This window comes from Dermochelys coriacea, chromosome 7, assembly GCF_009764565.3.
Source record: "Dermochelys coriacea isolate rDerCor1 chromosome 7, rDerCor1.pri.v4, whole genome shotgun sequence".
Taxonomy (NCBI): Eukaryota; Metazoa; Chordata; order Testudines; family Dermochelyidae; genus Dermochelys; species Dermochelys coriacea.
In genome coordinates this window covers 98,775,966-98,800,036 of record NC_050074.1, presented here as the reverse complement: position 1 = coordinate 98,800,036, position 24,071 = coordinate 98,775,966, and the positions used below count along the sequence as shown (strand labels likewise).

The 24,071-nt window shown below is 41.0% G+C and overlaps 1 protein-coding gene across 2 annotated transcripts; it reads left to right on the top strand.

The window, feature by feature from the left end:
- The first annotated feature begins 1,616 nt into the window (after positions 1-1,616).
- Positions 1,617-23,661, top strand: PWWP2B (PWWP domain containing 2B). 2 transcript variants are annotated; one of them, XM_043518119.1, is made up of 4 exons: positions 1,617-1,750; positions 4,542-4,929; positions 20,061-21,720; positions 22,842-23,661. In XM_043518119.1, the coding sequence occupies exons 2-3, from the start codon at positions 4,787-4,789 to the stop codon at positions 21,700-21,702; spliced, it is 1,785 nt and encodes a 594-aa protein (XP_043374054.1). In that variant the 5' UTR covers positions 1,617-1,750; positions 4,542-4,786; the 3' UTR covers positions 21,703-21,720; positions 22,842-23,661. The 2 variants fall into 2 exon arrangements, with proteins under 2 accessions (XP_043374054.1, XP_043374055.1); XM_043518120.1 differs by having other exon boundaries at positions 1,728-2,032.
- Positions 23,662-24,071: the final 410 nt, after the last annotated feature.

Here is a 24,071-nt window from a genome sequence, read left to right as displayed (position 1 = left end):
TACATCATTACACAGGTCATAGAGGAGACCTCTGGCAGAGCTAAAGAACCCACATTTTCTGACTCCCACTCCTGTGCCCTAACCACAAAACCATCTTTCTCATTCATGCTATGTACTGTGAAACACAAGCATGTAAATCAGATGTATGCAAATGAGAATTTATTGTGCAGAAAACAAGTGACAGTAAAAAAACTCTAAATAACCCAGATGACTCACCGCAAGGGACTCTTCCTACTTGTACATTTAAGCATGTGCATAAGGATTTGCATAGGAATGTAGCCTAAACTTCTTTATTTCTGTATCAAATTGCAACGCTTTTAACAAGACTCTGGTTACCATTTTATCAACTACACCAGAAAAAAAGGAACAATACTAAAGGAGTTTCCATGTCTAATCAACTTCTTGCCAGACTAACTGAAGAATTTTTTGGTTAAAAGGAAACTATAATGTTAAAAGTCATATAAATAACCCATGCCTGCTGTATGTTACTAAGAAATTCTTGGACTATTAAACTGGTGGCATTTAGAAGTCTAATTTGTTTCAGGTTTCAGAGTAGCAGCCGTGTTAGTCTGTATTCGCAAAAAGAAAAGGAGTTCTTGTGGCAGCTTAGAGACTAACAAATTTATTTGAGCATTGAATGCATCCGATGAAATGAGCTGTAGCTCACAAAAGCTTATGCTCAAATAAATTTGTTAGTCTCTAAGGTGCCACAAGTACTCCTTTTCTAATTTGTTTCACTATTTTAGCTCTTTATTTTTTCATTTCTCATCTTGGACAATGAAAATGAAGTATTAGTTTCACTTTTTGATTTTCTCACAGTGGAACAATGCTGCAGTGCAGAAGAACTGTTTGTTTAAAAAAGCAGCTCGAATTGGAATTTAAAGAAAAATCATAGAAACGTTTCTACTAGTTTTAGTTTTACAATGCATAGATTGGGGGTTCAATCTGATGAAGCAGTATGTATTTATTGAACAGCTATTATGGTCCATTTTTAACCTAGCAAGTAAACTGTATGGCTTTCTATACTTTGTACCCATTTGCCTGCTGTTTCACTCTTACTTCTGCACAGATCAGAGGACTGCAATAAATAGAATTTTTTTAAAAAATCTTCAGTACCTGCTTGTGACAGAAATATAATATGAAAATTGGAGCCGTATTTTTAACCAGTGGGAAAGCTGTAACCTCCCCGCTCAAAACATGTTTTGATAGTTTTCTACCTCGGGTTAGGCACCCCCTCCCACCACCACCAACTTCAAAATCGTCTCAAATGCTTCCAAGACCAGCAGTTTAATGCTTTTCATTGGGAGGATCTGCCTGCCAAAAGCAAACCACAGCCTAATTCCCTAGAGACTACTTCTAATATCTCCCGCCCTGTTTCAGCACAATTTAGCTGCCAGCCTTCTCCTCCGCAGGGGCCTGGCTGTTGCTTTGCTGTGACCAGTGGGGCTGCCTGCCTGCCATCTTTCAGGCGAGGACCCAGGACGGAGGAATGCGGTTGAGTCAAGGTGGCTACTGCAGCAGCGCTCGCCGCCTCGCCAATCCTGACGCGCCACTAAAGCTTGTCAGACGCAGCCGCCGCCACAGTCTCTAAAGCGGGGGCGGGGCTTCCCCGCCCGGAGAGGTCAGTCACGGGGAGCGAATGCCGCATTTAGCCGCTAGAGGGTGCGTGTTGGAAACTAAATGCCACATAGTAACCTCTCTAAATTGTCAAACACTGTAATTGTTAAAGGGCTGGAGACTGATCGCGCAGGTAACGTGAGCCCTGGACTTTTCTCTTATTTTCAGTGCCTTTGCAACGACTCTCATTTGTTAGGTTTTAATCCTGTTTTGGATTTTGGTTTTGCTTTGGGGTTTTTTTGTTTGTTTGTTCCCTGCTCCCCCTTCCCCCCCCCCCAGCTTTTGGCTGCTCCTTTCCGTTTAGATCCTTATTGCAGGCGACTCCAGTGAGACTAACTCCTTCTCCTGTTTCTCATGGTCAAACATTGACCAAACAAACTTAATCAAGATTGAAGTAAACAACAGCAACAACACTGTAAGTTCAGTGAGCCCACAATACAGGTTTATTAATGTGTAACAATGTTCTGTGCGTTTGTGGCTCACACCAAAAATGGTTTTAAAGGTATTCAAGAACTGCAGTATTGAGCTGAGGTGTGCTGAAGCTGTTCCTTTTGGATCCCGCAGATAATCCAGTTGTTCTGGTTCAGAATTAGTTTTGATTGAACTGTACAGTGTTTTTAAAATTACCTTTATTACTATAAAAAGACAATTTGAGAGGAAACTATTTTTAAATAACGTTTTTCAATGAGTTTTAAAATAACTTCTTTTAATCTGTTAGAAAAATATATTTTATACTATATTTAGTTAATCACGATTTCATAATATTTTAGTCAAACTGATGAGTAAAACACAGATTTTAAAATATCAGCAATGAATAGATGGATCCAAATAAAAAGAGTCTAAACCTTGACATTTTTTCTTTGACCTAATATATTGTAGAATGTGTTTCATTTATTACTTTAATTATCTTCACCACCAGGGTACTAGCCATCCTGTAGTTTCTCATTAAAAAGAAAAGCTATTGTTTACTTTGCAAACAGGAAGTGCAACTTACTTTTTAAAAAAAATATGAAGATGTAATTGGTAATAATCATGGCCTTCAATGGTCTCTTGGAATTTATATGTAATCACAAATTCTTTCCTGTGAATGCGAGTAAAAGTCTGGTTTCTATTTCACAGCTTTATTTAACTGAACTATTTGTAGTACTATTGAACTTTATATAAAATAAACCATAATGATTATTAAATAATGAAAACAAGAGGTTTCTGACAGCATTGTTGTAGGCATATATTTAAAGAAGTAATGTGATGTGGGACCTCGGATGGACAGGAAGGGCTGACTGACCTTGGACCCTTTCTGAATGCAGCATTGCTCAGTAAGAAGCAGTTAGCAGTTGTCTTTTCATAGTTACAGTGTATAGGCCCACTAGAGTAACAGTTCTGGAATATTTTAAGTCTAGAGTAAGATTTACAACCTATGAGATTCACTCAGCACCCACAACTGGTAGTCTTTGACTGAATATGAAAGGGAAAAAAAGCAGCTTTAACCTTCTTACTTTTAATCTAACGCACTTCCAGATGAAACTGTTTTTTACTTCCTTGTTGACAGGCCTAAAAAGGAACCTGAACACTTGCCCATTGAGCTTTTGTTTGATTATTAAAAATAACATTGTTGAATTGCTACTTGAAACAATAATGAAATATATTTCACTTTAAACACATTTTAAAGGAGCCTGTTCAGTGTTATGAGGACTCCCTCTGGAAAGAAAACATATTTTCCTGCAAATTCAATGCTCTATATAGAATTCTTTTCTCATGATTTATAGTAGCCACCTTCTAATGCAATAGATTTTTGCTCTACTGTCTGCTAAAAATTCCCCTTTTCTAAATGTACCCTAGGTATCTCTTTCTTTTTTAAATGAATAAGAACTGATTTAGTTTTTCCAGTACTACAATATATCATTTGGAAAAAGGCATTCTGGAAAATGGAATTTATATCACTTGAAATTAAACTAAAATAATAAATCCAGGTTTCTAAAGGCAGTTTTGCTAATTTGGAATCAGACACCTCTTTTGGGATTAACTGTAAAGCAGTTTTTACAATATCTTTTACTTTTGATACACAATGCAAAATGCTTCATCAGTGAGGCATTTGAAATCTCATACATAATTTGTTGAAATTTTACTCATTCTCTTACAATTTGACACTTCTGCAGGCTGCAACTCTGTAAGAGAAGCTTTTGAGTTATAAAAATGTACTGATTGACAGGTGCTGAGAAAAGTGAGCTGTTCTCCGTGTCCTAGGAAAGCAAATTTAAGGTTGCAGTTAACCCTTTAAATGGATAAAAGTGACTTGCTGTATTTGCATACATTTGAGCTAGGATATCTTTTTTAGAGCAGCTTATGGGAACATCTTATTTAGCTTTAAAAAAAACCAAAGACTGCTTCTTTCCCTCCTACATTTATATAGGGACAGTTAACATGTATGGATTAGGAGTAAATGATGGTGTAGTTATCTTCCTAAGGAACAATTTGGTCCAGGAAAATTCTTTAACATGTCTAAATAATCAAACTGTAGCCTGGTGAGGATGGTATAATTATGCCCTAGAGGAAAGTTTGGGGCAGAAGGGGAACAATCTTAGTCTAGCCTATTAACATATTATTGCATATGGAGTATTCATCTTCCTGGAACCCAGGGAAAAGAGGGTGACCCCGCCCCGATCCTTTCAACATGCTATGGGCCTGCTTCTCCTGCAGCCCAATGTAGCGCAGAGCGGATACGCACTGACCCTTTAACATGTTGTTGCACATGGTGCTGTGAGGGCAGAGCGGAGACTCCTGGACTCTTATGTTACTGATGTAGTATTGTGGGGGCAGAGAGGAGACCCCCTACCAGGCCCCGCCGTGAGCGGCAGTAGCCGCCTTTAGTCTTCCTGGCATGCTCTTCTCCAATAATCACCCTGAACTGTAGCCAATTGTTGCAGGATTCGGCCGTGGAACGTTCCCGGGAGGGAAGCATTGTGACGTCAGCGCACCTACTAATCCTCCCAATTGAGGGGGAGCCTGGAGCCATGAGGTCATCGTAGCGGCCGGTGTAGCCAGCCGGGCGGCGGCGGCGGCGGCGGCGGGGGAGGGGAGAGCGGAGCGGGCAGCGGGCCCAAGCGAGGCCGACCGGGAGCCTGCCGCCGCGCTCCAGCTGTACTGAGGCGGACGCCGAGCTCCTGCAAGCATGGAGGAGGCTGAGGCGAAGGAGCTGCAGGTCGGCTCCTGGCTACCCGTGCTGGTGGAGCAGATGGTGAACGACACGTTGGTGGTCACCTTGAGCTGCGGGGAGAGGCGCTTCACTGGGATCCTCCTGGACTGCACTAAAAAGTAGGAGCCCTCAATGCTTTGATTGTTATCCAAAATATTTCCAAGGGTGATGATTGCAACTGAGAAGTTTTTTTTTTTTCTCTCTAGAGTATGGCCTGCTGCTGCACAGAGAGATCAGAGCAGCTGGGGAGGAGGAGGGATTAGGCCATAATCAGATTAAAGAGTTAAGGTTGCATTGCACATTGCAGGTGGGGGAGGGGAGGGGAAAAGGGGGGGAGGGTTCTTCTAAAAAAAGCAAACTCTGGATTTGGTTTCATTTTCTTTTCAAAAATTCAGCTTGGAAGGCGACTTTCAGAGGGTTGTTATCCAGTTACACTTCAAGATAAATTTGAAAATATTTCTCAGTGACCATTTTAGAGGCTTTGAAAAGAAAAAAAACCTAGTGTGAAAGTATTTTAAAGTAACTCTTTTTATGGGCATAGGTTACTAGAAAAAGTGTGGCCCCCATCAAGGAGGGGAATTGACCACATCTATTTAAGTGCCTTCACTGTCCCAGAGGCCGCTTGTAGAGTTAACGTTTTGTTTTGGACCAGAAACTGCACATTTGTCAAGAAAAAGGTTTTGTTAAATAAAAATATTAGAACTTGACAAAGTTCTTCTTAATGATGTGATGACTGTGTAGTAAGTCTGGGTGTGCTGGGTAGTGGTATGATGTCAGATACTGCCATAATTATAGACTTTCTTTCTTTGTTCAGGAATACCATATGCTTCAACAGCTTTATCTTCTGGGGAAACTGACCTGTTACTTTTAATAATGCAAAAATAGAAAGGGTATGGACATATTAGTCATGGGTTTTCTAGAACATTATACAAAAATGATTATTTAAATAAAACACTTTATTTGCCATGTATTTGGAGCTAATATGCTTAGTAAAAATTATTAGTGTGGTAGCAAGACTCTGATTAGTATATAAGCATACAATGGTGGAATACTTTTTATGTGCTTCAAGTTAACATATGCTGTGCATTTGCCATGTAATTGCAAAACTGTAACAAATGATCTGTTAGACATAATTAAATGTGTAATAGCCATTTAGATTGCTGGATAGCTGATCCTTATTTATTGTTAGTGGAAGGTTTTTTGTTTTGTTTTGTTTTTTTTAACCAAGTTAGAAATCGATTTAATCGCACACAAATACAAAGGTTTGTTGTTTTTAAAGTTTCAGATTGTCATATATGCTGTGTTTTAGCCAATTATCTATATTATGTCTTTATTTAATCCTCTGGTGTAGTAAAGTCCCTGGAATACATCACTGCAAGATAATGGGATCCTTCTACTAGATGAGTTGTATGAGAAGAGAAAGTGGAGGCATTAATCAAACATATATGTCTTTGCTTTCCTTTAGTTTTTATTTTCCGAGTGGGCACTCTAAATGTCTCCTGTTTTTTGAAGGCCTCAATTTTTTTCCTTAATACATTCCTAGACTTTGCTACAGGCTTTCCTACCCCCACCCAGCAGTGCAAAACCATTATCCTTTGACAATTATCCTACTGGCATTATCCCTTAATTAGATGTGCCAGAAAACATTAATACTAAAGTCATGTGAGTTAACATATGGCTTCGTATTAATTTTATCCATCTACCTCATTGTCTACAGTATGTGAAAGTGCTCAACTCAAACATTTTAAACTAAGATGCAGCTAAATGAGGGTTCACATGTTTTCCTTCTCATTGTCCAGGTAGCTAGCTGGCATTACTAATTTCCAATATCCCTAGAAATCCTTGCATTATGTAGTCGGCCATTGGAGAAGGACTGCAGCTTTATTGATTTCTCTCAGTCACTGAAGAAACTGAAGCCAATAATGTAGGTTCAATTCCAACATTTGAAGCTTTCCATTCTGGAATTTCTACAGTGATCTTGTTACCATTCTTGTGCCTTCCCTCAGAAGCTTGCCCTATTAAAATTCCAATGCTTTTCAGTTTCTGTTGCTCATCTTAAATCCTCAAGGTGGTGTTTTGGGGGTTTGTTTCTTTGGTATTTTTTTATTTATTTTATTTTTGGTGGTCTTCTGATGTTCTCTTTTAATTTTGGTTGTGGATTCTACTGCAGCAGCAGGTCTTCTGCCACAATGTCATCATGACTATATTGTATCCACCTTGAAGTGGTCAAGATCTCTTTTGATATTGATGATAGTTGCCCCTGAAATTTAAATGCTAATTTTATTGAGAATAGGGGTGATGTTCACATACCGCATGCTTTATTTCGTTACAATGATCTTAAAGAATTGTTAGACAATTAATAATAAAATAGCCTTTTAGACAGTAATGCTTGTTGTAGTATTAACTTTAAAACTTTAAAAAAACAAAACAAAAAAAGATTTCATTTCTATTTGTTCATTTGTATTTATATTCTGAGCTAGGGAGGACTGTTGATTATACATTTTATTGAATAGTCATTTTCACTCTGGCAAAATTTGCCAGTGACTCCCTGGGCAAAGGACAAGTGAAATGAGACTTTTTTTATTATTTCATTTTTACAAAATGCTTGAATAGTTATCAGATTTTCCATAATCTTTGGGGCCAGATTTGCAAATATATTTTGGTGCCTTGACATGCAGGTAGGAATTTTTAAATGGATCCATTCTCATCCAATGAGAATGGTACTTCTCTCAAATGGATTAGGTGCCTAACTCCTATTGTTTTTAATGCCTGCTACACACCTAACCTGTTTAAAACACTTTTGAAAATCCCACTAGACACCTATTTGCATTTTTAAGCACTTAAATATCTGTAAAAATCTGGCTCTCAGGGTCCTAAGTCACTTTTGAAAATGGGACTTGCGCCTCTAAGTTGCTTTGGCACTCTTGAAAATTTTACTTTTGGTGCCTATCCCTCTTCCCCCCCCCCCCCCCCTTAGGCTTTTGTGATGATTTTCCTCTTCAGTTGGGACAATAAGCTACTCCTCCATTTCTAATAGGCCTCTTTTGAGGCACTTAAGCTAGGTGTATACTACACAATTTTGTTGGCATAGCTATGTCTGTCAGGGATGTGAAAAAAAACCACCACCCCTAACCACCATAGTTGTGATTGTAAACCCCCCAGCATAAATGCTTCTGTTGGTGTAGTTAATGTCATCTGGGGAGGTGGTGTTACTATGCCTTCAGAAAAACCCATTCTGTGGCTTATGCTGTGCGAACACTGGGCTATGCCCGTATAGCTGTATCAGCAAAGGCTGTGTAATATAGATGAGCCCTTAAGATACTTTCAGAATTCTTCTCTGCCAATTCTAAGGTTAAGTCAGTGGAATGTTAATGTATGTTCATACTATCCCCAGTCCACAAGTTCCTGGCAAAATCAGTTACCTTAAAAATAATCTGAATTTGTGGAGTCCTCTGTTAAAGAGGATGAAACCCTCCAATTATCTGACAAATCAGATGCCCACATCCTAATGATATTTAACTATATAATCACATGGCAAAAATGGATGTATTAAAGTCTATTTCTGACAGGGAGAGGGGTAAGGAAGCCAAAATAGTTTTAAGGCAAAAGATTGTGTTCTCTTTCCTGATTATAAGTAACCAATGTTAAATAGAAATAGGGTTACATGGACAAAAAAGCATTTCTTGTGGAACTCTTTCCATTTCTTTGTGGTGATTGGTCCCATCTTGGTGTTTACCTGCTATCACAAAGCTAAACAGAAGTACTTCTGATGTCCATCTTTAGTCTCTTTAAAAACAGAAATACTGCTGAAGATCTTTGATGACCCTAGTGATGTTCCATTGATTCAAAAATATTGGCTATGCTTCAGCCATCTTGCAAAGAGATTCAGTAAAACAATTGGGAGCCTGACCCTTTCCTTTAAGTGAGGTTGTGTGGTAAGGACTGGAAGATAGAGAGCTCTTCTTTTCCTTCTAGCATCTATTAGGGATAAGAAACTTTTAATCATTGTAGCCGGAGGCTGATATGGAAGAGGGAATCCCCGAGTCATGTACAGTACTTGGCTGCAGTACATGGCAGCTAGACCTTTTCAACAGAGTTTGGATCCTGGAGCTTGTTGGTTGGTGAGCCTCCCTTCTTGCAGGCCCCTGCCTAATATTCCAGTCAGTCAATCTAGGTCAGAAGTGGGCAAATTATGGCACACGGGCCACATCTGGCCCACAGGACCATCCTGTCCAGCCCTTGAGCTCCCAGCCAAGGAGGTTAGTTCCCAGCGCTCCCCCGTAGCTTCCGCTCACTGCGCTGCTAATGATCTGGGTGGCGGGGCTGCGAACTCCTATGTGGCTGGCTCAGGCTGGGCCGCACGGCTGCCAGTCCTGCTGCTCTGAGTGCCAAGGTAAGGGGGTGAGGAGTTGGGGGGGGGGAGGGGGAAGCTGGATAAGGGTCAGGATCCCGGAGGGCAGTCGGGGCAGTTGGATGGGGCGGAGGTTCGAGCGGGATGGTAGTGGTCAGGGGATGGGGAACAAGGTGGGGGTGTGGATAGGAATTGGGGCAGTCAGGGGATGGGGGGCGGGGGTTGGATGGAGGGGGTTCCAGGAGATAGTGGTCAGGGGACAAGGAACGGGGGGGTTGGATGGGTCAGGGGTTCTGAGGGGGGTAGTCAGGGGGCAGGAAGTGGATAGGGGGTGGGGACCAGCCTTTTTGGGGAGGCACAGCCTTCCCTACTGGCCCTTCATACAATTTCGGAACCCCAATGTGGCTCTCAGGCCAAAAAGTTTGCCCACTCCTGTCGTAGGTATAAGTGTATGAATATTGTGCCATATACTGGAGTATCTAGGTACCAATGGGCTAGTTCTCTTGTTAGTAGGTGTCCTGTAACCATCTCATACGCTTATTTAGGTGCTGACCTTACAATAATCTATACAGGTAGACTCCTGGCTCCTCATGGAATCCCAGTTACTTCAATGGGCCTCCACATGGATATAAGCATTCTCTTGTGTGGATCAGACTGGAGGATTGTGGCCCTACTGCAGTGAAAACTTTGGCCAAGATTTTCAAGGCTGACTTGTGGAGGTCTCACTTCTGAGTGGCAGGTTAGACAGCTTAAAGAGGCTGGGCCCTCTGTAACTTCTGAAAATCAGGCTGCTTTACAATGTCTCAGTTTAGGCACCCAAAATCACTCGTTGCCCAAAAACTTAAAGGTCAAGATTTTCATGCTAGCTTTCAGTAGCACAAAATAATGGACACTAATCTTGCTTATCTGTTGATTTTTTGGCTATTGAAAGTAGAGTTGGAACATGCCAGTGGAAGATGAATCTATTTACAAAGCAGTTGCCTAATGTAACATTGAAGTACTAGATTTTGCTTCCATAAGAAAAGTTCAAACTCCAATCAATACTGTTGACCCCACAGAAAGCAAGAAAATTCTTAATATTGTAAAGCCACTTAATGTCCTGTAGAGAACAAGGGACTAGAGCAAGACTGCATCCAAAACGCTTTCTATATTGCGTCTCTGTGGCCAAAGCTTGAAAAATAAACTTGCTTGGAAGCTTCCTGGGGCAAATGCCATGGAGTTCTGCAGAACCTAAGGTTGGTTTGGTTTTTTTTTTTTAAATGAAGTTTCTAGTGCTTAGGTTCCCTTCAGCCCTATCAAGGGGGTGGGTCTTTGCTGCTGCTGCTTAGAGCTTTAATAAAGTACAGTAGAGTGAAAGCTGACCAGAGTCCTGTCAAACTTTGTGCTACTACTTGGAAGTCTGCTGGCAGCTGTGAAACTGACAAGATTCAGGCAGTTCCATGTTGCTGTTTGGGAAAGCTGACCAACGGGAGCTATTCAAGAGGAAAGTTTGGCGGGGGGGGGAGGGGAGATGATGAGAGTAGAGTAGATGCTTCAGCCAAAAGTTGGAGGAAAGGGAGAACAGAAGAGATCTCACCCCACCTTTTATCAGCCAAGAAATGTTGCATTCATTTCTCTCCTCCTAGTAATTAAAGGAGGGTTTTGTGATGGGGATGGTAGGTTATCACTCCACATTTAATATATTTCTGTATAATAAATGTAGATATCTGGAGGCTGAGATTAAAGCTAAAGCCTCCCAGCTGGGTCAAGGACAGAACCCTGCTAGCAATCCTAGCACCCTTCCCTTTCCTAGCATTGGAGTCGGGGGGCAGCGGTTCTCCTCAGTGTATTGTCTCTGGAGAGTAAAGCCTGCATCTCATGTCTTTGGCTAATAAACATAGTCCTTTGGCTCAAAAATGTTACCAGCATGTCCGTGCAGGGTGAGGGGATGTATGTGAGGTGAGTTCCTATGTGGAGGTGTGGGGGGGAAGAGGGAACTTGATGGAATATGAAAGAGACGTAATTCTGGAAGGGAGAAGTGAGGGACAGTGAAGCCAACATGGAGAAAAGAGACATCATGATCTCTTGTAGGAATAAAAAGAGTAGGGTAAAATGAGGAACGGAACGGTTTTTAAAAATGAAAAAATCTAGGGAGGTGTAGTATGTTTAAAAAGGTGCTAAGTAAAAAGCTGATTGTTAATATAACTAAATGCAGTACAGAACTGTGTTTATTTCTTTCAATATGTGATGTGTGGCTTTGGGAAGTGTGGTGGCACAGGAATCTTTCACCCAGGCTAGTAGGCTTAGCCATTGGGCTAGTAGGATTTATCCAGACACCTTTCTTTTTCTAAGTCTTGCCTGTGGCCATCAGCATCACAGGAATGTGTGCATACAATCCATCTTTTTCTGATGGTGAAGGAGCAGATGTTGGTCTTCAAAGGAAAATACTGTTTCAAGATCACAGCTTCTAGACCTAAGCTGATGAAGGAAGCATGAGCTGCTGCTCCCCCGCCCTCTAACCACACATCCCCTTTATCCTTTTAACTCATGCACTGGGAGGAGGGCATAAAAACAAAACAAAAAATGGTAATCTTGTATAGCTGTAGAATAATCTTTCAAGAAACGCCTACAGTTGCCTGCATATGGGGACGCTTTTTTAAACAACATGCACTCAGGCTTTACTGGGACTGACTATAACTCTTACCAGTTCAAAACACTGATTTCTGTGTGGATAATCTGTTTTGGTTTGTCATCTTGAGTTTAATAAATGTGAAACCCAAATTCGCATCCTATCTTGGTATTTACATTAATGACGGACTATAACCTGGTTGACTGCACTTACAATGTTCTTGCTAGCAAAACTAGCTAGTTTTGATGTAATCTAAATTATAAAGAGCTGAATCTTAATTATGTGTGGGTTTAAGCATTTCCAAAACAGAGGATGGTGTTGCCTGTCTCCAAGGAGAGAGGGGATTGAGGAAATTAATCATTTTGGCTGTGCATGTCCCAGAAGGCTAAGATGAAAAACTGAGACTGAATTCATGTCCTGTAGTACATGCTGGTGCCTATAATACCCAGACACTTTCACATGCCCCTAAGCTCAAGAAAATGAAAATGCAGAATCTGTTACTGAGCAGATTTGAATATGCCACATCAGTAATGACAATATGCAGCTATATAAAACGTTAAGTAATTTGTGCAGGTCAGGAGAAAAAATTGGGTTTAGCTAAGTTTGTGTTATTCTGTGTAAGACTCTACTAAAAACTGAAGTGTGGTAGAGGAAGTAGGTTTCATGAAATGTACTTAATGTTATGTTGTAGGTGATAGACCTCTTCAAATAAACTGTATAATTAAAACGTATGTCAGTCCAGAAATTGTTCAGCTGCAGGGTGATCAGAAACAAACTTAAATCTGTATGGGGTTGTTTTTAATCATTCTGCAGCTAAACTTTTATGCTTACATTTGTAGCATAGTTTTTTCCAAAAGAAATAAGAAGGTATAAAGAAATGGTAGTTCTACTCATTGATTGCTTCTATTTAAATCACATTGGCATATTGGTCACATGGCCTATGTGCTTGAACAGAGGGGAGTAGTGTATAGTGATGAGGGCCATATAAGTATCTGGGCAAATGTAAGGACTAGTCACTATGAACATAGCCTCCCTAGCTCCTTTGGGTGGGTGATGGGGCTGGTAGATGGTCCGAACTTCACAAACTGGAGAGTTGGTGGCAAAGGCAACACCATGTTTGGACTTGTCTTATCCTCCCAAAGGCAAACTGGTAGGGAGACTTAAAAGGAAAATTATTTTTTCCTCACAACTAATTTAAAAATCTCCAACATAAACAAAGCAAATGCAGACTGACTGTGGGCAAAAGCAGCAAAATATGGCACCTCAGGATAAAACGGTCCCCTCAGTTGTCTGTCTTGGATTCAGACAGTATACTACAGTATTAAGTATTACTTGCCTAGTCGTCTGCAGTACTATGGTATCTTGTTCAAAGATAACAGACACAATAAATACTAGGGGAATTCTGCACCAAAAAGATAAATTAAGTTAAAATATTTTAATTCTGCATCTTTTATTTGTCAAAAGAACACAATTTAATCATTCCAGTTTCAATTTTTGTAATTTATATCAAAATACTTGTCAGCAACTGTCTGTAACAATACAGATGACAAAAAGAGATTCAGGAATTTTTTACAAATAGATTCCTTACTAGGCCTATAAATACAAAACTCTGAGTAATAATTCATTTAAACTACAATACAGAAATGTATTTCCCGCACCCCTCAGAAGCAGTGCAAAGGCTTAGGGGCGTCAGGAGTAACAGAGGAGCTGAGGGAGAGGGAAGTCACTGCTGCGGAGGAGCCTGGGTATGAACTTGGAGGGTTGTTGAATGTGGGTGGTGGGAGAAGTGTGGAACAGGGTGTTTTTCAGGTAGGGAGGGATTGTTAGGGAGCCTCCACCATGCATACCCTAGCCTCTCCCAATCAGTCAGGCATATCTGCCCCTGTCCTCGTGTTCCTGCACTCCCCTCTCCCCACGTGTCCTTGCCGCCCCCCTCCCCCCATGTGGCCTTCCACCCCTACTCCCATTCAGCCCTTTTGAACCCCAGTCTGTGACACTCTACACCCCCCTCCTCCACATCCCCATGTGCCCCACACTTTCTGTCCCTCCATACTGTGTGCCTCGTGATCTGGCCGGGTGAGTGGCTGCTCTTCGTTCTGGTGCCACAGTGGCCCCTAGTGGGAGAAAGGCATAACTGCAGTACCTTTCCATCAGAATGTTTCTGCGGGTGGGGGGAATGCATGGCACATGAATTCTGCACATATGCAGTAGTGCAAAATTTCCCCAGAAGTAAATAGAGAAAATTGTCTTCTCTTGACGGCCTCTATTTCACGGCCATTGCTTTCACCGCCAATCTGAAGTTATTTAAGATGTAAAGAGTTCAACTTCCACTTGCTTTGTTTTGTACTAACAAATCTTTGGGATGGGCATAAGCTCAGTCAGTAGACTAGAAAGATGTTGCCAGTCTGTGATTAGCCTATTTCAATGCAATTATGAGTGTGGTGGCAGCTTTATGTAGGCAGATCCAAAACCAAAATGATAAATTTAAACTCCCATCTGGAAACAAACCTGAAAGCCAAGGTAGACTTCCTCATAAGTTTCCAAACGCTTTGTGTAGCCTTGCAGAGAGTGCATTGACAATACTCTAATCTCAGTGTGACACAACCAGGGACAACTACGAACCTCACTACATACAAACCCTTTCCCAAAAAACTGTCTGGGCCACCACAGCTGCTATCTGAGAATGCTGGAGCAACCAGGGATCTAAAATAGCCCCTGAATTGCAAATCTGAGTAATTAACAGCCCAGGCAATCCCTCAGTCAAAGAGGCTTATAGTTTCTCCCAAACCACCAGTGTTATTTGAAGCTGGGCAGGGCTGGACCTCAGCCAGTCAAAGGATTGAATTGCTGCATGGAGGCTGGACATATGGTAGCAACGTGACTACTTCTAGATTGCACAGAGCTGACATTAGGGACTATCACTTTACTACAGTTTTGTATAGAGCCTAGCACAATGAGGCCCCAGCCTGGCTGAGCCTTCTGGGCACTACAACAATATAAATGTTAACTAATTGTCAGCTCTACCCTTATTGCAGAGCTATCCCTTGATTGGTTTAAGGAGTGGTTAAAGCACAGAGGGTAAGCCCAGTCAGACCCCCATTCATTCATACTAGTTCAGTGACTTCACTTCACTAAACTTTCTCAAATAAGATACCTTTGGGTTAATTATGCACTCTCACACTCCGGCCATATATCAGTCTCCATCTGCTATAGCTGGCTCACCTTTACCATTAGCACTGTTTATGGATCTTAATTACTCTTTTTAAAATGTTTTTTACTTTACTATGATTGTCAATTTTGGGATGCAGATTAGGGTACTGAGCCTCATCTGATCAGTGCCAAATTTACTAATTGTAAGCCACAATTCCGATGATTCTCACCAGAAACAGTTGTCATCCCACTTCTCAGGAAAACTTTTTAATACCTAAGTGCTGGGCCATGGTCTATTAAAACTTTGCTATGGCATGTTTTGCAGAAGTAATGAAGTCACTGACCTTATAAAGGACTGGATCATAGTAAGTTTACTTATACGAGTTCTGGTGATTTCAGTGGGACTGCTCATGTAAGTTAGGCTAGCAGGATCAAACCTTTAGAGAATCGACAAGGCCTGAACTTGCTTGCTTTGACTCTGGTAGTTCTGTTTAAACCCTTGGGCCTGCTTGTAAGAGTAAGGTACACAGAGGATATGTCTACACTTAGAGTTTTTGCGCTGTAAGTTTCACCAGTGATAGGGAACCGGTAAAAGCAGAGCGCTGGTTTGTGTACTCACTCAATTCCTCAGGTGTCAGAGAGTGTTTACGCTACCAACACTTCCATCACTGATGAGAGCAGCACTGTAGAGCGGCTGTCCCACAGTGCAGCTCTCTCAATACATCTTGTGGGATGGGGGGGTGAGCAGAAGGCATTCTGGGTCCCTACTCAGTGCCCCGTGCTGCCCTGCTTCATGTCTCATGAGCCCCATTACTTCCTGGCTTCTTCCGTGGCATTTTTTTAAAAAAAAATACCACATCTACAAGCAAAGGGAACTTCAAACTTCCCGGAGCTTACTGGGGGCGGAGGGGGGGGCGCGGGCACGGAGGCGGACGTCCGTGCGTCAGAGCAGCGGAGATGCTGGCCAGAGTTATCGCTTTTGGAACTGTTGGATATCCTCCGGAGGCCAAACGTTTTGAGTTTCACTGCAAAAAGTCATTAACAAGTATAGATGCTTCTGTGGTTTTAGCGCAAAAAAGGGATTTTTTTTTTTGCGCCTTAAATGGTATGTGTAGACATACCCAGAATTTACCTTCTAATGGAGTGGAATAGAGGAAAATTCCTCTATTGCATAGTTTCATTTGGTCAAGCCAGAACCATTCCACTTAACTGAATAAGTAAAGTATCACGCAGTTCCGACCAAAGCTGCGTGAATAATAGCACTATATTGGTTTCCATTATAAGCTCCACTAGTACCTCAGGTTCGATGTGCAACTTATGGTTGCTTTATAGCAAATATGTTAGCAGAGTCTGTCACTTCAAAACCTTTAATTCTCAGGCTTGACTTTCCTTTTTTTTTGTAAAGCTCTCAAACAAAATGGCCTAGTTTAAAGTTATATTTTGCAAGCAGTTTAGTCCTTTTCCTGTAGACTAAGCAAATTTTTTTTCTGATTTGGAAAGTAAACGTCACCTAGACCTAAATATAAAAATGGTCAAGATGTCATAATCTCTCTGCAAGTAAATGGAAAGGAAATTAAAACTTTATTGTCATCCAGTTACTAAATTATTTGAACTCTTGAACAAAGAATAGCGATGAGTCGGTGCCAAAATTAAGGACCAATTCCTGTTTTTGTGACTTATGCAAGCAATTTCTCTTTTTCCTAGTTGGTTTTCTCTCACAAATCAGGTAAGAACAGTTTGGCCTGTAATTAACGTCTGCAAAAACAAAAGTGAAACCATTTACCATAATAAGTTGGAGGAGTGTGCATGCTAGTAAGTGTTAGGAAGTGGGGGAGCATCAGTGAGTTTACAAGGCTAATCCAGTCTTGGGAAGAAAGCCACCATCTCTCTTCTTTAATATCCAATTATATGTGATCTCCACTAACGCTCCTCTAGGAAGAAGAGTTTCTCTACTTTGATGTGCAGCTGTCATCTGAAACAGCAATAGCCTAAAAAGATCTGCAGTGAGAGTGTGAGGTTTACCCTTCCAGCAAAAAGTTCCACCCTGTGGATACGGTGCTGAGAAAGAAATACAGCAGCCATACCAGTCAGGTCTGAAGGCACCTACTGGAAGCAAAGCAGGAGAAGCTTCTGGGTGATCAGCAGCACGTGCAGTCAAACTGACAGTCAGCTTGCCTATTCCGACTCCTCACAGCCAACTATACTCCCATCCCCATGGGTTCTTTATGCGGCTCTCTGGAAGGGGTTTGGACATGAGGTTGAGGGAGTTTCCATACTTCTCAATTATTCTCTGAGCTGGGGATGCCAAATCCCCTTTCTGCTGGCCTGTGTTGACACCTGCCTCCCCCTCTTTAGGCAGGAGTTGATCACTGAAGGTAGCAAGAAGGAAAGGGAGCACTAGAGAGAAGATTATTTAATCTCGAGGTAAAATGGCTCGTGGAACACACTGTACCTTCCATTTTTGTTAGTTTCTCAGAGCTTAATTTATAAAACATTTAACATTTATTTAAGAAGTTAAAACACTTGCTTGACAGTCCATGCTCTAGTAACTGTATGTTGAGCCTTGCACTGTAACAGGCTGTTCTTGCATTCCCAAAGCTACCTGAAAACTTCTTTCCTACTGAAACTTTCCATTGTGTTTCTGCCTAAAGGTAGAAAACTACTTTGGAAAAACCTAAGCACAATCTGTCAAGCCTTTATTTTTATTTATTTTTTTTATTTTCTCTTAGAAATTGTAATTCAGAAGTACCACCCTTTAGCAAGCTGACACTTTCACTTCTTAAAGAGAAAAATTCCTAGCGCTTTATTTTCAAACCCTAAGAAAGCGTGTAGTAACAATAGCTTGTTGCAGATCATATTGCTCCCAATGAACCTGAAAGATAAAATGTTTCAGATATGTCAGCCAAGTATATGGGGACTGTATGACACTGACCACTCTAATGGCTATTTGATGGGTTAGTTTTATATGATACCTGAAAGCTGAGGAGGATGTGGGACAAAAGAAGGGGAAAGCGGATAAGGAGAAGTCTGGATGTCTTGGATGGGGAGAGCCAATGTAGCTATGTCTTGATAAGAGATAATTGTGGGATATGACACACATCTTGCAGAAACTCATAGGATAAAAATAGCTCATCTAGGTCTTTGTTAGAGAGGATGATCTCCATTACAAGGTGAACGTTGCCTGCTTCCAATCACATAAGAATGGAGGGTCTTGTCCTTTCTGTTAGTAAAGGACAGTTTTAAAGAAAGTCACTTCTGCTAAAACTGATCTTTTAATATAAAGTGCAATAGGGAATCTGCCCCCAAGTCCCAGAGGTGCTGGAACAATTATGTATAGTGCGTGGTGCTGAGAGCCATTGAACCAAACTGTCCGCGCTCTATATGATGGAAACCACTTTAAGACAGGGGGTGTGGCAGCACCCCTAGTTCCAGCATTTATGCCAAGGCCTGTCTTGTCTCAAAGTACAAGGTGAAGTTTAAAGCTTAAAAATATGGCTACACATTTCATGCTGTATTTCTTCTAGGAGTCAAAATATTGGAGAAAAGGGTTGAATTGGAGTTATTAAAAACAAAGTTTTGTGTCTGGGATGTGTTGCTGCTGAAATTTGAACCAGAAAGAACACAGCTTGGCTCTTGAGTTTTAAGGCCCACGGAAAAACCATTGTATTACTTGTTAAAGGAATACATATCTTGTCGTATATGGAACCACTGAGACAAACATGGAACCTCATGAGGGCATTCCTTTTTAATAATAATCTTTTTTTTTTTTTAAAGGGACTATTTTACAGAACTTGCAACTTACTTATTCTCAATCTGTCAAGAACAGACTGGGCATTAATAAGTCAATGGAACATAATGCTATCCTTGTTTAATAAAACTTAAGCACAAAGTAGAATTTCATATTCCAAAGAGTCATTTTGACAGACGTGTGTTCATGGGAAATCTCTCTCCCATTAATCCTTTGCTGCTGTATTGCAAAGAAAGGTGATTTCCCTCTTCTCAGACTGCATTTTTCATATTGAAGCTGTAAACCTTCAGAATGATAAACTGATAGTTTAGTGTGCAAAGCACAATCCTTGGCACATAATTGTTAACCCTGATCCTGAACAAGCAAGAAAATCCTGAAGGCTAGGTCAAGGAACAGAAATGAACCACTGCAGCAAAATATACCCCAAACGTGGGTAGAGAAAGGGAGGGGAAAAGCTACAAAGAGCTGATGGTGTGATGAAGCAGTGTTTCCACTCGTTGTCTTAGTTTTATATTCCCCACAGACATGACATGGTCCTTGCTTGGCTAAGACTTCAGAGATTAGCACAGATACAATGTCTGGTCCAGCAACATATCTGCTGGCGCAGCTGGCTATCACTATTCAGAAGAAACCTATGGAAATGAAATGTTCGTACTTACTTTAGAAAGGGCCCTGTGACATACTCTGTGTGCAATGCTGTAATATTCTATGATAAAATTTGGCATTGCATAAATGACATTTTCTGCTTGATTTGGCTAGCTTGGAGATACAGTACATTTAAAAAAAAAAAAAAGTAGAAGAATAAGGGCTCAGGGTGAACATGCACATTCAACCATGGGGTTTTATAGTAGCATGCAAGTTGGGGAATTAGTCAGTCCGTGACCTGACTTGCACGTGCATGTGGCTCAACTGTTGCATGGTAATCTGAAAATTTAGTCTTGGAAGTCTAGCATACTGAAAGAATTGTTAATAGTTCCCCAAAGACTTGCAGTGTTCTACTCTTCTATAAATCATCTTTTCCATGGTATTACTGGCCTGATGAGCGTGGCTGTGATAGGAGTAAAGTACTTGTTCTGGATTGTGTGAATGGTACTAGACTAGAAACAAAACATGCACACACAATACAATGGTAAGGCTGAGAATTCAGTGCACAGGTCACTTTGGACTTTCCACCCAAAAAGTGGATTATACACTCTATACATTTTGAGATGGCACTTTCTCGACAGGATAAAATTAGCTGCTGTTTAAAAATGAAGGGAAAATGTTGACCTCTTAGTGCATTGGGCAAATATTCTTTCAGAAAATGGCATTTTTGGTAAATTTTAATTTTTGTCAAAAAAATTTTTCAAACAGTTCTGATTTGTGTATTTTCCCCCCCCCCACACTGCTATAGGTCTGGCTTGCTCTGTCTTCCACCTCCTTCGTTGCCAAAGCAAGAGGACCCTCCTGCTGATGCTTGCACTAACTGGGTTCCTGAAGACAGACAGGCTGCGAAGGGCGAGACGGAGTCGCAGCTTTCTAGTGAAAAACCTCCCAAAGGAAACAATGATGAACAGGTTCCTCCTCTTTTGCCACCACCATCACCAGGCAATGTTCCTCCTTACCCGCCCTATTTTGAGGGAGCTCCTTTTCCTCCTCCCTTATGGTTAAGACACACGTATAACCAGTGGGTTCCTCAGCCACCACCAAGGACTATAAAGAGGACAAAAAGACGGTTGTCACGAAATAGAGACCCAGGAAGGCTCATCATGAGCACTATTAGGCTGAGGCCCAGGCAAGTGCTCTGTGAAAAATGCAAAAATATTCTGAACCCAGAGGAAGTGAACTACAAAGCCAGGCAAAATGCTAAAACAAGGAGGAAGCTAAGCATTCAGGATAAGGAGCAAAAAAAGCACAGTGATTCTGATTCTGTAGAGAAAAGGAACAAAAGAGAGAAGAGGGAAGCAGACAAATTTTCTGGGGAATTAGTGCATCGAACTCCAGTTATAAAAATATCCTACAGCACACCACAAGGTAAAGGTGAAGTTGTGAAAATTCCCTCCCGGATTCATGGATCAGTTAGACCATTTTGTCCACAGCGGATATTGCAGAATGGAGGGGAGGACCAAGAGGGGAGCCGAGACTCTGAACGATATCGGGAAACCAAATGTTTTATGGATAAGTCGGCAAGCAGCCAACTTGCTTCCATTCCAAAACTGAAATTAACTAGGCCTGTGCATTCCAATGCAGATGTTCCACCTCCAAAAATCAGACTGAAACCCCATCGAATAAATGATGGTCAGAATGTTTCCATTTATAAAGCAGAACTTATTGATGAGATAAATGTCCTTCAGAGTAGCAGGGAGTCCAATCCTGCTGCATTTTACACTGATGAATCTGCAGATAGAAGTTTAGCAGAGATGTCTTCAGGGAGTTCAGGTGAAGATGATGACTTCAAAAGATTTCCCCAAGGTAAAGATGGACATGATAACTTGGCTTTTCTTATGAATTATCGTAAAAGGAAGGCAGATTCTTCTAGTTTATCAGTGTGTAGCAATGACAGTCTAGACGAATCCAAATCCTCTAGTTCAGAAGTAACATCACCAGAAATGTGTGACTTTTTACCTGGTGATGATGCATCTGTTTCTTCATCTTCAAAAGATGACCGTAAAATTGTGCCACCATTAACAGTTAGACTACATACACAGAGTGTCTCTAAATGTGTCACTGAAGATGGAAGAACTGTTTCAGTGGGGGATATTGTTTGGGGTAAAATTCATGGTTTCCCATGGTGGCCGGCACGTGTTCTTGACATAAACCTTAGCCAGAAGGAAAATGGAGAACCTTCCTGGCGAGAAGCTAAAGTATCATGGTTTGGTTCTCCAACAACCTCATTCTTATCTGTTTCAAAACTCTCTCCTTTCTCTGAATCTTTCAAACTGAGATTTAATCGTAAGAAGAAAGGGATGTATCGGAAAGCTATTACAGAAGCTGCAAAGGCAGTAGAGCATCTGACCCCAGAAATAAGAGATCTCTTAACCCAGTTTGAAACATAACTTTGCCTCCAGTACCAGGTGAGTGCATACTGGACTGATGCTACCTGTACTAATGTTCTTGTACAGATTGCATTTGTCGTCTTGTCATGTCTGTTCTTATTTCTCTTTGTTTTGTCTTTGAGTTGCCTAAAAGATTAGGGTTAAACTTCTTATTCAGAGGTCTAGAAACCCATGTTTAAGTGACCTTTCAGAGGGGCGAGAACCATTAGCTCTCACAGACTTCAGTGAAACTCACAGGAAGCAGCCCCTTAATTCTAGTTGGGGACTATGGGCCAATTTATTGCTGTCGGGAAAGGAGCATTGTTGCTCAGGGTGGCCCCGTACTACCTCCCAACCAGCTTTGCTAGTGTACCATCTGGACAGATGAGGGAGCAGACGTGTAATTACGTGGGATTCTAAATGTGGGTGTGGGAGAAGCAGACTCATGCAGTCTTGTTTTGACTCTGACAATGACATTATAAGTAAGTGATTTGACTGTCTCTGTTTTGCATCTAAGTACATATCGGTGTAATAATACTTGCCTACCTTACCAGGGTGTAATGGGTATTGACTGACCGTACTTGTGTGCTAAAATTCATCCTGCTGTGGCTGAAGACCTAGTGGCCCATAGGCCCTTAGCTGTTTTGGTGAACTGTCTCTCTTTTTATAAATGATAACTTTATGTGTAGACACTAGTACAAGCAGCTGGCTTTAATAATCAAAGATGCTCACGATGGCCCTCTCTCCATCCCCTTCATTCTTCTCGAAGTCTAACAGTCCACTCGGGTTTGCTTCCTTCTGCAAAAGATATTCTCTTCTCCATGTGTCTCACTTTAAACTACAATAATCACATTCGGCTATTTGTCCTAAAGCTAAGAACAAAACACTTGGTTCTTTTTTCTCTGGCAACTTCCTGAAAGTACAATACCCTGAGTACCACTGAGAGGAAGTGGAATGACATCAACATAGTAATCGGTTCTTGGGGAAACAGCTGAGAGCGTAATATTGATTCTCCTATGTGATTGAAGAAGAGATACTTTTTCCCTCTTACTTTTAAGTTGTAATATCTCTGTTGTGATCAGTCTTCAGTGTTTAAAATTACAAAATGTAGCATAAATTCAAATAGCTTTATTATTTTAATCGCAATTTGCATTTTATAGGGCCTGTCCCTGTTCCAATTGAAGTCCATGGCAAAACTCCTGGTGACCATTGAATAAGATCAAGATTTGTCTCTTAGCCACCATCAGCAGGATGCCATCATGCTAAACATCACCAAATACATGACACTTACAGATTGGGACCCCAGTGAAATATTATTAAACCAGGATAGAAACTAACTTTTTCTCTGAAATAACAATTCTAACTGTTAGAAAAACTTTTCTTCTTTTAAAATCTAGTTTTGTGCTCTGGCTCCCACAGAACTCGGTACTGGTTCATCACTTTGTCCCTTATTTTCCTCATTTGCCTTATTTAAGAAATGCATACACAAGCCAATGATTTTTTTTTTTCTTCCAAGTTTCTAGCATGAGGAAGCTTACTCATGATTATAGCAATATTTGACTCCACACTTCAGCTATTGGGACTAAGATGGTAAATGTTTGTATAATTCTGAGTCAGGCAGGTTTGATCTAGAGGAAAATGAAGGGAAATTCTGCTGACAGTTTGCTTTTGCAAATTTATTCTGGAGAGTTAAATCTCTAAAAACTGCACTAATGAGAAGTACTGGAGGTTCTCTTTCACTCTCCGTCACATGTCACCAGTTGATTTACCTGAATGTGAGAGAAACCCAGAATTCTCCTTCTTTCTTTGTACCATGACCATTGTGCCAAATTCCTCACTTCTCCAAGGTAAAAATCTGAATTCAGCTTAGAAAGGCCTTAAGGTATTCCTGGAAACTTTCTTTATCTTCTCTCTACCCAAGTGCCATATCTGACTCACCTTTTCAGTCTTTCTGCTAAAATTATCTGTCTCCATGAGAAAATACTAACAGTTGTCAATAACTACAATAGTTACATGCATCCGACGAAGTGGGTATTCACCCACGAAAGCTTAGGCTCCAATATGTCTGTTAGTCTATAAGGTGCCACAAGACTCTTTGCTGCTATCTGTGCCACAACATAATTCTGTACCAACCAGGAAGCAGCCATCACATCTGATGACTTGTAAGGAGGGAAGGGGGCAGGAGATCAAAGGTCTGACATTGTGCTGCTCCTACACTGGATTTTTCTTGTTTGTGGCTCCTTTTTTCCCCATTGTGTCTTGCTTTTAAATAATTTTTGACATGCATCAAGAACTCGATGATACCTTATTTGAATACCTTGTCTAAAACTAGCTTTCTGTCCCTTCAATGGGACAGTTTCATTGCTTTCTGTGAATTTTCTTGAGACAGA

Coding starts and splice junctions, on each gene's coding strand:
- PWWP2B (XM_043518119.1), top strand. CDS start 4,787: ATGGAGGAGGCTGAGGCGAAGGAGCTGCAGGTCGGCTCCTGGCTACCC. Junction 4,930..20,060: donor CTCCTGGACTGCACTAAAAA/GTAGGAGCCCTC, acceptor ACACTGCTATAG/GTCTGGCTTGCTCTGTCTTC.